The following is a 14,705-nucleotide window of genomic DNA, read 5'->3' on the forward strand; positions in this document are numbered from 1 at the left end:
ATTGGATAGCGTAGGGGTACAAATTACTATTCCCACTCCAGGGAGTGCAACAGTAGGGAAAGCGTTGGATAGCGTAGGGGTAAAAATTACTATTCCCACTACAGAAAGTCCAACAGTAGGTAAGGCGTTGGATAGCATAGAGGTAAAAATTACTATTCCCACTCCAGAGAGTACAACAGTAGGGAAAGCGTTGGATATCGTAGGGGTACAAATTACTATTCCCACTCCAGAGAGTGCAGCAGTAGAGAAAGGGTTGGATAGCGCAGGGGTAAAAATTACTATTCCCACTCCAGAGAGTGCAACAGTAGAGAAAGGGTTGGATAGCGTAGGGGTAAAAATTACTATTCCCACTCCAGAGAGTGCAACAGTAGGGAAATCGTTGGATAGCATAGGTGTAAAAATTACTATTCCCACTCCAAAGAGTGCAACAGTAGGGAAAGCGTTGGATAGCGTAGGGGTAAAAATTACTATTCCCACTCCAGAAAGTGCAACAGTAGGTAAGGCGTTGGATAGCGTAGAGGTAAAAATTACTATTGCCACTCCAGAGAGTGCAACAGTAGGGAAAGGGTTGGATAGCGTAGGGGTAAAAATTACTATTCCCACTCCAGAGAGTGCAACAGTAGGGAAAGCGTTGGATAGCCTAGGGGTAAAAATTACTATTCCCACTCCAGAGAGTGCAACAGTAGGGAAAGCGTTGGATAGCGTAGGGGTAAAAGTTACTATTCCCACTCCAGTGAGTGTAACAGTAGGGAAAGTAGATACTTCATATATTATTTAAAAAAAAATATATTAATATCTATAAAAAAATTAATTAAAAGTAATTACCAATTTAATATAATATAATAATTCATTAATTACAAATACTAATTTAAAATAATCATTACAATTAGTTATCTATTAATACTAATTAATTACAAATTAACAATTAATTAATTAGTAATTAAAAAGTTACTTAACAATTAAAATCTAATAAATACCCAAAAAATTACTTCCCACCCTATTCCCCTATAAACCCACAACCCACTACAGAAAATAAACTAGTAACATTTACATAATTATCAATTAATCAATTTAATAAAATTAATTCTCAATTAAAATTTAATTAATTACCAAATAACAATTATTTAACAATTAATTATAAATAAATAACACTACATAAATTAACATATTTAATTAATTATAATTAAATTACTTCCCACCCTATTCCCCTATAAACCCACAACCCGCTACAGAAATTAAATTAGTTAAATTAAGATAATTATCAATTAATCAATTAAATAAAATTAATTGGCAATTAAAATTTAACTATTTACAAAATAAAAATTAACTAACAATTAATTATAAACAAATACCAATAAATAAATGTACATATTTAATTAATTATAATTAAATTACTACCCACCCTATTCCCCTATAAACCCACAACCCGCTACAGAATTAAATTACACAAAATTTAAATAACATTAAATTCATTAATAAATTACATTATAACATAAATAAACACTTTTAACACATAAAATACACTATAAGAAATTCGATATTATTAAATGTTCAATATTTTTATTAACCTATATTATGTACTTCGATATTTTGACTATCTATATTTTAAAATTCGATTTTACATTACTTACCTTCAAAACGATATTTTCGATGCCTATATTCTGTCCATTCGATATTCTGTCCAGCCTATATTTTCTACTCGATATTATGTCCATTCGATATTTTGTAGTCGATATTTTGTCTGTTTACCTTACCAACCCAGTGGCCAATCATAGCTATTTAAGACTTGTGTACTAAATTTGTCGCTTAGACCATAGTGCACTAGGACTTGTTCCAAGAAAGACCAGTGCACTCTGTCAAAAGCTTTCTCAGCATCGATCGCTAATAGCGTAAGTTTGCTAGGGGTTAGCGCTGCCTTCTCAATAATGTGTAAAATGCGTTTGGTGTTGTCGCCTGTTTGTGTATTGGGTATAAAGCTGGCTTGGTCTAGGTCTATATTTGAGGGCATATATGGACCTAGTATACCAACCAAAATGCCTGCCAACAGTTGAGGTCCACATTTAGCAAAGAGATAGGCGGTACAAACTGCACTGTGGCTTGGCCTGTCCCATTTTTTTTATCACGGCGACAGACGCAGTCAGCATGGAGGCGGGTATTGCGCCTTGTGTGGTAAAGGAAGTGCAAAGCCTGGTAAGGATGGGGGTTAGAGTGTGGCAGAACATTTTGTAGGAGCCATGGGGGTATCCGTCCGGTCCCAGCAATTTTGCAAGTTGTAACCTCTTCAGGGCGTATGTCGTCTTCTAAAGCCCCGCTTGTTCTGAGTAAAGACGAGATGTGTGCACGTTTTGAAGGAAGTCTAAGCTTTCTGCAGGATCTAAGCTTTCACTAGAATAGAGCTGCATGTAAAAATTGTTGAAAGTGTCTGCTATGTCCTTGTCATTCGTGATTTGCCCTTTATCGTAGGTACACCATTTTAAAGAGGGCCATGCGCCCCATGAGGTTTTGTGGGAGTGTGGTCCAGTAGTTGAACTCGCAATCGAGCGTATGTCCAGACCTAGGAAGTTAAAGGCCCAGACCAGGTCCGGTGTGGGAGAAACATAGACCTAGAGATATTTAAAAGAGTTATGGAGAGGGGAAATGTTAGGGCACTAAATTGACCCGAGAGCATTGCCCCTAATCTCTACTAGGCAAGATTTGCCTTCATTAACCTGGAGCCCGGAAGCCTCACTGCAGAGCGGGGGAATTTTAAGGCACCAGGGGCCAGAGTACTGTGGGTTACTAAAGAACAAGAGCATATCATCCGCGTAATAAGATACGCGGTCCTTAAGACCAGCTCCCCACTGCGAGTCCCACACCTGAGCATCGCACGGTATGACCCGCGCTAGAGGCTCCATCCCCAGGGCAAATAGCAGTAGGGACAAGAGGAACCCCTGGTGTGTACCGTGTTCGATGGGGAATACTGGAGACAGAACCCCTTTCACCCTGACCTGAGCGGTCGGGAAGTGGAAGAGGAGCCAAACCATATGGCGAAACCCCTCCCCCAGATGAGCCAACCGAAGAACCCCATCCAGGAAATCCCACAACACTGTGTTGAACGCCTTAGTGAAGTGTATCAGCAGGAGAGCCAGAGTGCTATTGAGGTTTGCCAACCGGGACAGCGCCACCTGGACCCTCCTAAAACAATGGCGCGTGCAACAGCCCGACATAAATCTGCACTGATCCGGGTGTACTAGATAGAGCAAGGCTTTGCCAAGCTTTGCAGCCAGTACTTTGGCTTGAATCTTGATGTCGGTGTTGATCAGCAAGACCGGCTGGTAAGAGGAACACTGATCTCCTGGGAGCCTCTCCTTGGGTAGGACCACGATTGTAGCGCCATCTAGTTTTAGCGGGAAGAACCCCTGCTGCAAAGCCACTAAATAGAGGTTCAGAAGATGGGGACAGAGGGTCTTGCGGAAGCGTTTAGAATATTCAGTGGAGCACTCATCGGGCCCAGCCTTCTTGGCGGCTTGCAATCCCGACACTGCCTCACACACCTCCTCAAGTGTTAAAGTCAGGTCCAATTACTGGGCTCAGGTACCCGGCACAGTCTGCAGTGGTATGCTATCCAGAGGGGGGTTGGCGACTTCCTCAAGCAGCGGAGGGTATCTCGAGTACAACCCCCGAAAGAAATCCGCAAAGGTCTCTGCAATCACTGGAATCTCCTCCAGGGCACAACCTGAGGAGTACAGTATCACGGGGACCACCCTCTGTGTAGAGGCCCTCTAGAACTGCTGGACCTCTTCTATGGAGACGTGCCACATTTCCGTAAGAGCCTTGGCCAGGAGACGACGGAACTGCTCGATGTCCCGATGGTGAAGAGCAACCTCCTCAAATGGATCCGTGCTGTTATGTATTTAGTTTAAATGTAGAACCAAATAAAAATCAGCAGCACTATAAATACAATTCTGACTTATATATGTAATTACTTTAAATATAATAAATTAACATTACTTTTTAGGATTATAAAAATCCCACTTAAAGTATAATACTGACATTAATGTATTATGTTTTATACCTTACAAAAGTTAGGTATACAATTAAAATCATTGATTTTTTTAGAGTAATAAAGTTAGCTTTAATTGTAATAAAAAGGTTATTAAAATACGTTCTCATAAAATATTTATTTTTTAATTATGTTTACATTTTTGACATTAAATTAATTGTATGTATATATACTATTTCAACTTCTTAAATATATTGATAAAAAAAAGTCCAAATAAATTAATTTTAAATTATTTTTTATAGAGTTCTATTTTAAATTCCTGCATCCATTGTTTTCTAAGGGAGGGTGTTGCAGTATCAGCGGTAGACCATGTGTGATGCTGGATTTGCTATTGTTCCTTTTTGGCAGTAACTTACACTTGTGAATTTGGCTCTACCCACTGTTAGTCTACAGTTTTGAGTAAATTTACAGTCGTAAATGGTGAAATAGCCAAAGTAGTAGAGTTACTCAAATGATAAAGAGTAAACGTACACAAGCATCTGTTCCTAAAATGTATTCTGTGATAGGAGGCCGTTGTAAAAATAAATGCTGTTTTAGACAATGGGAGTCACCATCTTTCCCGATTAATATAGAATTATTTTATTGTCTGCCATTTGACACAAATGTCATACAGACCCCGAGGGGCCGATTCACAGAATTAATCTGAGACAAAATCCTAAACTTACTACTTTTGGTATTCACAGAAGGCATTTAGTAGTAGTAAAGTTAGGATTTTGTCTCAAGTTTGACTTAGGTCAACCTTAGGACAGACTTAAGACAGATTGAAGACAAAATCCTAACTTTACTACTACTAAATGCCTTCTGTGAATACCAAAAGTAGTAAGTTTAGGATTTTGTCTCAGATTACTTCTGTGAATCGGGCACGGAGTTCTTAGATTCATTTATTGAAGAAATTTGGAGGAATACCAAAATTATCAATAATTTTATGCACTCACCTGGCTGTTTGGCTGAGCACCTCTCTCTATAAGAAGTTTGATGGCTTCAGGATGGCCTCCCCCTGATGCTTCAGAGAGCGGTGTATTTCCATTGGCATCAGTGCAGTCCACCATGTTAAGCTGATTTCGGAGCCGCACTGCTTTCCCTCTTTCATCGTATCCAATTCCGTTTTTTGTGTCCAGGTCTGACACCTCACGAGAGAGAAAACAAGAGAGTAGATAGAGTTACAGGTGGTGCACAGAGAGTATTTCTATGATTTCAAGTCACTCGTTGTATGTGTGCAAACTCTGTCAGGTATACTCTATCTTCCAGGTTCTGAGATCTCTTGAGTGAAGTAATAATGTCAACCATTCTACAGGTACCACGAGATATCCTAATCTGAAGTGTGAGCTGCACAGTATCCAGCAACAACACAAGACAAATATATTTACAGTTATTTCAAGAAAAGTGGCCAATGCTTCGTCTACAAATTCTCATGCTTCATGTACTGTGTCAGGGGCATTCTAGTCATCTTGTTTACGTTGACTCTCCAGTGGTAGGTTAGCTTTGCTGTCCAGGACCAAGCTGGGAGCTGCTGAGGATCTTTCCAGGAGATTATACTGGTTTACACCCAGGCACTGTTTGACAAGCAATTGCACACAAGAAAGCTCCCAATTTAGTACGTGTGTTTTTTTAACCTAACATGGAGCAAGACTTTATTCATAATAAGGCTACACGGCCAGGATAACAGAATGCACCAGTAGAACACCGATACCTTGAGGCTCCTACAGACTTCTGTAGCCAAGCTACAAGCCGACAAGGGTCCAAGAACTTAGAGTTAAGGAAAATGCTCTTACACTGGAACCTTTGTCAGTGGCTACCAATAGGCTAGTACCCCATATCTATAAGAACACTTCTAGAGTATTTAAACATCACACAATTAGTGGACTAGTTTTCAAAGCAAAAAAAACAAACCATAATAAGTGCTAAACTGACAGTCTTGGGGGGAAAGCAGCCAATAACAGTGGCTGCACTTGGAAGCAGGTGCTGCTAATGTAAGTTTCCTCACCTCGTACTATCAATACTTCCTCACATGCCCTCAGTCCTGTTTGACGTGTTTGAGAAAACCATCAGTTCTGCGATATAAGAGAGGGTCACCAATACAGTCATGTTTAGGAGAAGTGCAAACTGACTTTGGTGTAGCAGCGCTGCTTCCCCAGCAATTGAATGTTACATAAGAAGCCTCCTGTTGCACCATGCCCTTTGTAGAATGTGCCTCTGGCTTTCCACTAATGTGCTTGCTTACTTTGTTATAATACAACCATATTTAAGAAACTATCTTTCTATCTATCTATCTATCTATCTATCTATCTATCTATCTATCTATCTATCTATCTATCTATCTATCTATCTATCTATCTGTCTGTCTATTGTTTGGTTTGATAAAGGAGCACCTACACACTGAACAGCAGACGAAACAAACAGTTGTTCACATTTCCTCAAATCTTTAGTTTTACTGATATAGTACTTCAACATCTGTTGGATATCTAATGCATGTTCTGCAGAGGCTTTAGAACAATTGTAGAACAGAGGTGAGCCCCACTCCCTTATTCAAATGGTGATATACTCTTCCATAAAGGAAGGAAGGAAGGGTGAGTATTTAATGCGGCAGTACCTTCATTTAAAATCTCTAAAGTTTCCTCTATAAAAATACAATTGCTCAAAGTTGTAAATAATGTTATAACTATCAAAAAGGTACATTTCCATAAAATATACTTTTAACTCTGAATTAAGCAATGGGGGTGGGGGAGGAAACATCAATTTGAATAAAACAACACTGAACTTCCATAACAAACATGGTTCCTTCGTGAGGAAGCCCTTTATGAAGACCTTTCTGGAGTCTACAATTACATCTTAATTTTAAAAAGGATTTTTAACATGCTGTTGAGGCTGACAAGTGAACATAAAAGAAAGAGTATTGCAGGCGTGAGCTTACAAGAAGAAGGACACACATCATCAGGCTGGCTATCTCCTGAGTCCTGACATCTCAAGGGGGCTTATCCATTCTGAATGCACCAAATGCAGAATCTCTCCCACTCAAACACTTACCATTCCTCCACTATCTTGTCAAAAGGCCGTTTGCTTCCTTCAATTCCTAAATACAGTCAAAAGGCCCACCTGTGTTTGTATACTAAGGTAAATTAAGTATCATTCTGCCAAGCTCAACAATGTTAGACTGTAATTGTAAATTTTCTCTTGCAGCCTGTAAAGCCAATTTGCCCACCCAACAACTTCCAAATGGTTGGTCTGAGAACTGAAAAAGGTCCATCATTGGTGAGGCCAAATAGAATCAGGTGGTCAGTCCGAATTGGTTAAAGCACAAAAGAATATGATTGACTAAGAGATCAAAATAGCATCCAATGGGAAACCAGAATTGAGAATCTGGACACTATGTCTCAAAATAAAAGCAGAAGATGCACTTGAAATCCAAATAATATAAAGTTTCCTTAACTGAGGAGGAATGCAGAAGTGGAAGAAGACAAAGGAGAAACATCTCTTTGGGAACACTAGTGGGGAGTCCTCAAGACTGCCATTTCAATGGAACATAATGTTGGGTTTGAAGCGCACAGGGCTTGCCGTTCACTATAAAGCTGTCACAGGCTACATCAAACAGGAAGGCAGTCTTCCAGGAAAGAAACTCCATGAACCAAAATGGTTTGTGCATCAATCTATTTAAGACCTGTCATTTTACTAAGGAAATAGGTCCCTTAAACCTACTAGATACCATTTAATGCCCTCACTGGCAATGGAGAATTCTACAGGTCTCTTGCAGTAGACCTCATTAGGCGCTAGATTGATTATGCAGGTGTCCTGACTCGACTAGACTCTGAAGAAGGTCATCAAGCATGTAAGAGAGTTAGCAAGGTCCGTCAATGCAACATCCAGAAATAGAACTTCAACCATTTGCTATTGCATTGTCCTCTGGTGGAGAGCTGAATGCCAGCAGCCAACATGGCCAGGGACACTGCAAAAGGCCTAAATGGCTGATACCTAGCTCTGCAAGAACCAGGCCCTCAAGGTAAGTCACAGTAAGGAGGTGTGAGGTCATCTTGCTCTATCAGTGTACCTCAGACCCATCCTCTCTGGCGAGATTTTGTGCCTTCTTTGAGGGAGATTGAGCAGGTCAGAGAACCCACTTTCGTATGGCAAAGCACACTGGGCTGTCTCTAATCAATTGTTTGCATGACCCCCAAAATCAGAAGATTTTAGAATGGATGCATTTAGAACCTACAATTCTCCAAGTTCAAGTGAATGAATGCTGCATTGATGGTTGGGCCCCCAAGCCTCGCAGATGGAGTCAAGGACTCCCTGGTTAATCAGACACTTGTGAGAGAAAATATATGCTTAGGAAACCTGCCTTTGTGTTTTAACTCCCACACAGTGGAAAACAAACTGGCTTTGATAGGGACTGAGTCTTAGACCAATGCACAGATTTCATCATTCTCAGGGGCCTCATTAGACACAGCATCTATGGCTTTGAGTAGCAAAGAGTGGTAATTCGTGGGCTCTGCTATTGGCATCAGGATCAGTGCCCAAATCTGAAAATTGAGGCATTTTGTGTACGTTTGGCAAATAGACTCATCCACCTCCAATTAGTGGTTGGCAGGTCCTGGGAGAAGTACCAGAGACACTGGTATCTGAGGAGCAAGGACATCAGCAGTCACTATTGCCTTCAACACTGCTCTCAGAGAATCGATGAAGGCGCAGGAGCTGAGGATGGAAAACTATATAGAGGCCAAGGCAGGGGCTTGGTTCTGAGTAGAGCTGGGAGGAGGCAGGCAAATCCACCCCATGCCTTACAGATCACACAAGTTTGATTTCTCTGACATGGAATCCGCCTTCCTTTAGACAATCCATACATTTGTTAGACCTCGGGAAGTGGACTGTCAGTACTGGCTGAAAGCTGTCATGGCCCAGATCACATAATTGCACTGGCAAGTTTGCAGCAACATCCTGCTCCTTGAAGATGTGGAATGGCAATGAGAATGGCACGGGGCGAAGTGTGGCACTCAGGGAAAATGGCATCTCCCTAAGAGACCTCCAGAGTTGTCAGCACCCGTTCACGGCCCCCCTCTGATGCAAGGGGTCAGATGCTGTAGTTCCAGGTGGAGCCCTTCCACTGGTCCGGCTGAGAGACTAGCAGGACTGCTCCGGACCTTTGGCTGCTCCGCAGGGTGCGGAACATCTATACTCAGTCGACAGCGAGGGTGATGTGTAATGGTCACATATCTCCACCATTCACTATCCATAGGGACACATGACAAGGCTGCCCCCTCTCCACATTGCTGTTTATCATAGCTGTAGAACTCTCGGCAATTGCTTTTAGTAATTCCCACAACTTTGATGGTATAATGACGCAGGGTGGGATACACAAAGTATTACTGTATGCAGATGACATCCTGGTTACCCTCTCAAACCTAACGCCATCGCTTAACACCATGACTTCACTGATATCAAGATTCGCAGGCCTCTCTGGCTACAAGATGAACTGGGACAATGCAAAGTTTTTGTGGACACCCGATTCATTGAAGTACCTGAGTATTATGATATCACCACAGCCGACTAACATGGTTGGAAACAATGTTTGGCCCCTTGCACTCCCACATCAAAGCAGACTTTCAGCAGTGGACTCAGCTTAACCTCTCCTTATGGGATAAGACCCAGTTACTCAAAATTGATTTTTTACCCAGACTGAACTACCACTTTCTGTTCCGATGATCCTTCTCCAGATTCCTACAAAAATAATGTAGGTCATTTAAAAAAAAAAAAAAAGTTAAACCTATCATTGGGTGGACGCAAGCCCTGACAGAGGTTTGCTAAACTACACACCTCAGTCGCTAGTGGTGCGATGGGTAGCATCACAGACTACACTTTGAACTTGCAACTCATACCCCTTAGGTACGTGCTCATACCTTCCGAAACACTCCATGGTGAGTCCACATGGAGGTGGCGGTGGCTGACCACATTGCAGGCCCCAGGATATTATACACTGGCGCCCTAAACCGCTTCATGTCCTCTCATTCAGTCTTAGTCATTATGTTCTATGCCTGGAAAAGAGGCAACATGCATCTGAACGTCCACCCTACACTTCACTCTCAAGCATCTCTAAGGTGCAACGCCTCACTGTTAATAGATGGTAAAGAGCACCTGTGGAATGCCATCAAATCTAAAGGCTTATGCTCCCTTTCATTTGCACCAGGTAAATATCTTTGATTGTAATGTAATGTAATGAGAACTGCCTAACAATAATGAATGCGTCCTCATGTAATGCAACTGGTGCTCGTGTAAAGCGGTCTGATACCCGATTCCTTCGGGTCAAGTTCCTGCTATATAAAACTCTGTTAAAAAAAAACAACTAAACATATTGTGGTACAAATGTATGTGCCATCCGATCAAAGTGATAATCAGTAAGCTACGCTAAATGCAATTACAAGTGAGATGCAGGGCAGCTGGAGGAAAAATTAAGCCTCCAAACAGGTGTCTGACAAAAGCAATGCTTGTTTCCGGTCCAGGGAAGACCTGGCTTGGCAGTTCAAGCTGGACTGTTCCCATGAGGCACAGGGTCAGAGACTGATTTGCATATGGCCATGTCTGAACTGGGGTGGTGGAGTGAGCTAAAGAATGATGATGGATTAAACCCAGATCAGTTGACTAGGGGTGAGTGTTTGATTTGCTCAAACGCCCTGTCCGCCATCCCTTTGGTATCTCTTTGTTTGCCCTAAGTTGGCAGAGTATGCCCAGACGTGAGTCCCTTGCTCACTTTGCCACTGGATTCAAGATATCCTGGCTGATGAGGGTTATGAACCCGAAACCGATCCCAGGATGCTTGTTTCTGGTCCAGGGAAGACATGGCTTGTCTGTTCGGGCTGGACTGTTCCCATGGGGCACAGGGTCAGACTGATTTACATATGGCCATGTCTGAACTGGGGTGGTGGAGTGAGCTAAAGAATGCTGATGGATTAAACCCAGATCAGTTGACTGGTGGTGAGTGTTTGATTTGCAAAAACGCTCCGTCCATCGTCCCCTTTGGTATCTACAAATTTAAGGGCAGAGGGAAAATATCCTTGGCAGGGCAAGAATTTCATGATTAAGAGCCAGATCTCGTAGAAGGTATCAAGAGCTAACTAAAGAAGTGAGGGTTGTTAGAATTGTCAGAATAGAAACTGAATTCTATATTTAGAAGTCAGCCGAGAAAGTCAGACAAAGGAATTGGAGACAAGGTGGACCAGTCTGAAGCAGTATGAGAACTAGACAGGTGAATTAGAGGTGTGTAGGTAAACTATGTTCAGAGTTTTTTTTAGGTGTTTGCTAAGGGGTTAGAAAATCTTTCCTATGAAATGTGATTTAGGCAAAGAGATGGAGTTATGTGGGATGTTATTGCACAAGCTACTACTTAAATATGCTTTCTGAATGTCTAAAAGAAAGGCTGACTAAGTTGTCTAGGCATATGTTCTTCAGGAGAAAATATGAACTAGAATGGCAAGTCTGTCTTCACTGGGTGCCACTATCTATGTAAACATGAGAGTTAAAAGAGAGACAATTTGTGAAAGAGATCTGTTGGTAGGGAGTCTTCCAATCATAAACCTCAGCATGACTTGCGCCCAGCAATGGAAGATGGCTACATTATCATCTTCAAAGGCTACCCTTTAGAAAGAGATCACATACATGTTTCCAAAGACCAATGCAGAGATGCAACAGATTAAATGTCAAAAGACTGCTGTCTATGTGTGTCAACATATGTGCACTGACCTCCGCTAAGACAGCAAGAATCTCATCGATGTCCCCATCGAAGGCTGCCTCCAATATACGCTTCTTCCTGTGCTGCTCCTCCATCTTCTTCCTCCTCTCTTCTTCATCTTTCTGTCTCCGACGCTCGGCTTCTGCTTGTTCCCTTTTGACCATTGCCACAAAGGCCTGAAGAGAACAAGAAGTTACAACAAGAGTATAAAAACACTTGTATTGGGGCTCACTATGGGCACAGAGTAGGTGGGTACATAGGTTCCGTTGCTAAGATATGCACACACTATGTTTACTGCACTGCATCTTATTTCAGTTGTTATACACATTTATCAACACCCATTCCTCGAAGGACAAGTAGAAAAAAACATCACACAATGTTACAAAAAGCAATATCCAAATGGTTGCAGATTCAATTAAAAGCAAGCTCTATTCTAATCTAATGTATTCAATGATGTCATTTATGAGTGATGTAATATGTGAGGTCATAAGCCATCCAGGGGGGCAGAGAGCGATCTAGTTAGCTCAGTAAACTATAACTGTCGAATTTCAGTGTTTTTTGTTTCGTTTTAAAACAATAGTTTTTATATTATTGCAAGGTCAATCTATTACGTTAGTTTAACCGTTGGCTTTTTCAGTTCATTGCTAGGTTTTTTTAATGTAAGCTAATATCTTAGTAACTTGCCTAAATGCAAGGTCACTTTAATCATCTTTTATCAGTGAATTTCTAGTTGTTGTTTTTTTTTCACTTAAAGTAAGATCGTATTACCACATCTAACTAGAATGTCATTCCAAACTTTTTTTTCCTTAGGGAATTTGTAGGTTTTTAGCTCATATTCATGAACTCCCTCACTAGGTATATAGCTTTTGACTCTCTGCAGTAGGGGATTGTATGCATGGTCTGACCTATGGCCAGACCCTGTACCCTAACCCTCCAGACAGCCAAACCCCACCACTGTGGCCAGACCCTTTGTCCAACCCCTGTGTGTGGTGCAGTAATGGACGCAGAGCCTATCCTGCGGCAAGGCCCTATGCCCAACTCCCATCACGTACGGCCTTCAGCCATGCATGGCGCTGGTGGCAGGGCTTTGCCAACCCAATTCCCTGCTTGCAGTCAGTGCCCTGTTGCTGGCCAACTCAACAGAGATTGTTTGAGATATATGTGTGTGTGTGTGTGTGTGTGTGTGTGTATGTATGTATGTATGTATGTGTATATATATATATATATATATATATATATATATATATATACATATTTATTGTAGATAGATAGATAGATAGATAGATAGATAGATAGATAGATAGATAGATAGATAGATAGATATGGGTTTTAACTGCCTGCTATCTGAAATACTGACATTTAAAGGACAAACAAAGGACATGGCAATGAGTTTTGTAAGGCAAGAATGTGTTATGTGGTTTGGTAGAGTGCACCACCATCCACGTTTTTCTTATACTGACACAGATCATATGGACAGGGGAAGAGTACCGGTGTTCCTAAAGTTGTACTGAGGCTGGTGGATACTCAATCCCAGAGCCTGATGGTCTGGATCAAAAAGGCCTCATTCTTTTTTTCTTCAATAATGACGACTGTACACATTTTTCAAAAAGTTGTTCCATTATTGCAAGGAATCATCAGGTACATATGGAGCAATCAAATTAGATGTGAAGACTTATCCAGCAATACAAGTATTTCTTAAAATATATCCACTGGTCCACCCATATCTGGTGTCGTTATGCCAGAACTGGAGTGACCAGGTTTACTTAAAAGACAAATTGAAGGTTAGCTAAAGACACATGATACAGACAATCAAGAAGTTGAGGAACCTTGGGTGAGGACTATTAACATATGCTTCTATTTTTGTTGAGTGTCCTCTAGGGCAGTTTAGACATCAGAAAGTTTCTAAAAGGAAGTCAACGCTGTAGTCCAAATTAATTTGGGGTGCACCAAGAAGGCGAATCGGAGTACAACCAATTTAGATAAGACTGTAGGACACATGAAAATAAATTAGGTGCCCAATCCTTAAAGAAAGTAACAAAAGTGCATCAATGGTATATGTCATTGCGTTAGTGCAGCTTTACAGCTTCAGTGAATTCACAAGAATTTACAGAAGTAGGCCTGTAAACTGTGCTCCTAAATCATTTTTGTGAAGTACAATTTTGCATAAGCAAATATGCACCTGTATATTTGGTCAGATGAAAATCTACTGAGAGTTTTCAAATTCACTTTCCTCCTGCCAGTTGCTCCAGTTCAGGAGAAGAAACTGACATTGTATGATATAACTTTGAACACAGGCACAGTATTAAGACTCCTTGTCTCTGTTAGAGTAGCTAGTGCAGATAACATTGTTCTCCAAATTCTAACACTCCAAACTTACTACGCACATTCCCCAAGATATAACTTAACTACACATATTTTCTGATTATGAGAGTTAGGTAAATGGATATATTTATGCAACAAGATCATTCACGAAATAGATATTAAGGTTAGACCAGAGAGCCTTGGTGTGGTATTCCCTGAAACCTTTTTTTGCCTTCTACCATCTTGTTTTCTGAAATTTGTTTATGTAGGCATTAGGACTCAGTCTACTCTACTACTGCTAACCAGGGCTAAAGTGCCTGTTTTCTTTCCTTAAAACATGGTAATGTTAGCTTCACCCATTTGCACATTTAATTTACTTATAAGTCCCTAGTAAAGTGGTATTACATTTACCTAGGGACTCTAAATGCTACTAATGGGTCTGCAGCACTTATTTGCCACCCACTTAAGTAGTCCTTTAAAACATGTCTCAGGCCTGCAATCGACACTTGTAGTGCAGTGTTTAAACTGGCAATTCTACCTGGCAAAATAAACCTTTTGTGTGCCATCAGGAGAAGGCACATTCCCAGCGAGCACGCACTCTTGGATGATTTTTAGGATAAAAATGGTCAAACTGAGATTAGAATGGTG

General features: G+C 41.0%; 1 protein-coding gene across 3 annotated transcripts in view; it reads right to left on the reverse strand.

Annotated features, from left to right (window-relative positions):
- The window catches only part of IQANK1 (IQ motif and ankyrin repeat containing 1), a 572,485-nt gene that overhangs the window by 200,112 nt on the left and 357,668 nt on the right, over positions 1–14,705 (reverse strand). For all 3 annotated transcript variants that reach the window (XM_086966345.1, XM_086966344.1, XM_086966343.1), the window contains 2 exons: positions 11,768–11,932; positions 4,978–5,169 (listed from right to left, as the gene is read on the reverse strand). In XM_086966345.1, coding sequence (XP_086822471.1) covers positions 4,978–5,169; positions 11,768–11,932 — 357 coding nt within the window. The remainder of the gene's footprint in view (positions 1–4,977; positions 5,170–11,767; positions 11,933–14,705) is intronic.

Source organism: Lissotriton vulgaris, chromosome 4_1 (assembly GCF_964263255.1).
Source record: "Lissotriton vulgaris chromosome 4_1, aLisVul1.2, whole genome shotgun sequence".
Classification (NCBI taxonomy): domain Eukaryota; kingdom Metazoa; phylum Chordata; class Amphibia; order Caudata; family Salamandridae; genus Lissotriton; species Lissotriton vulgaris.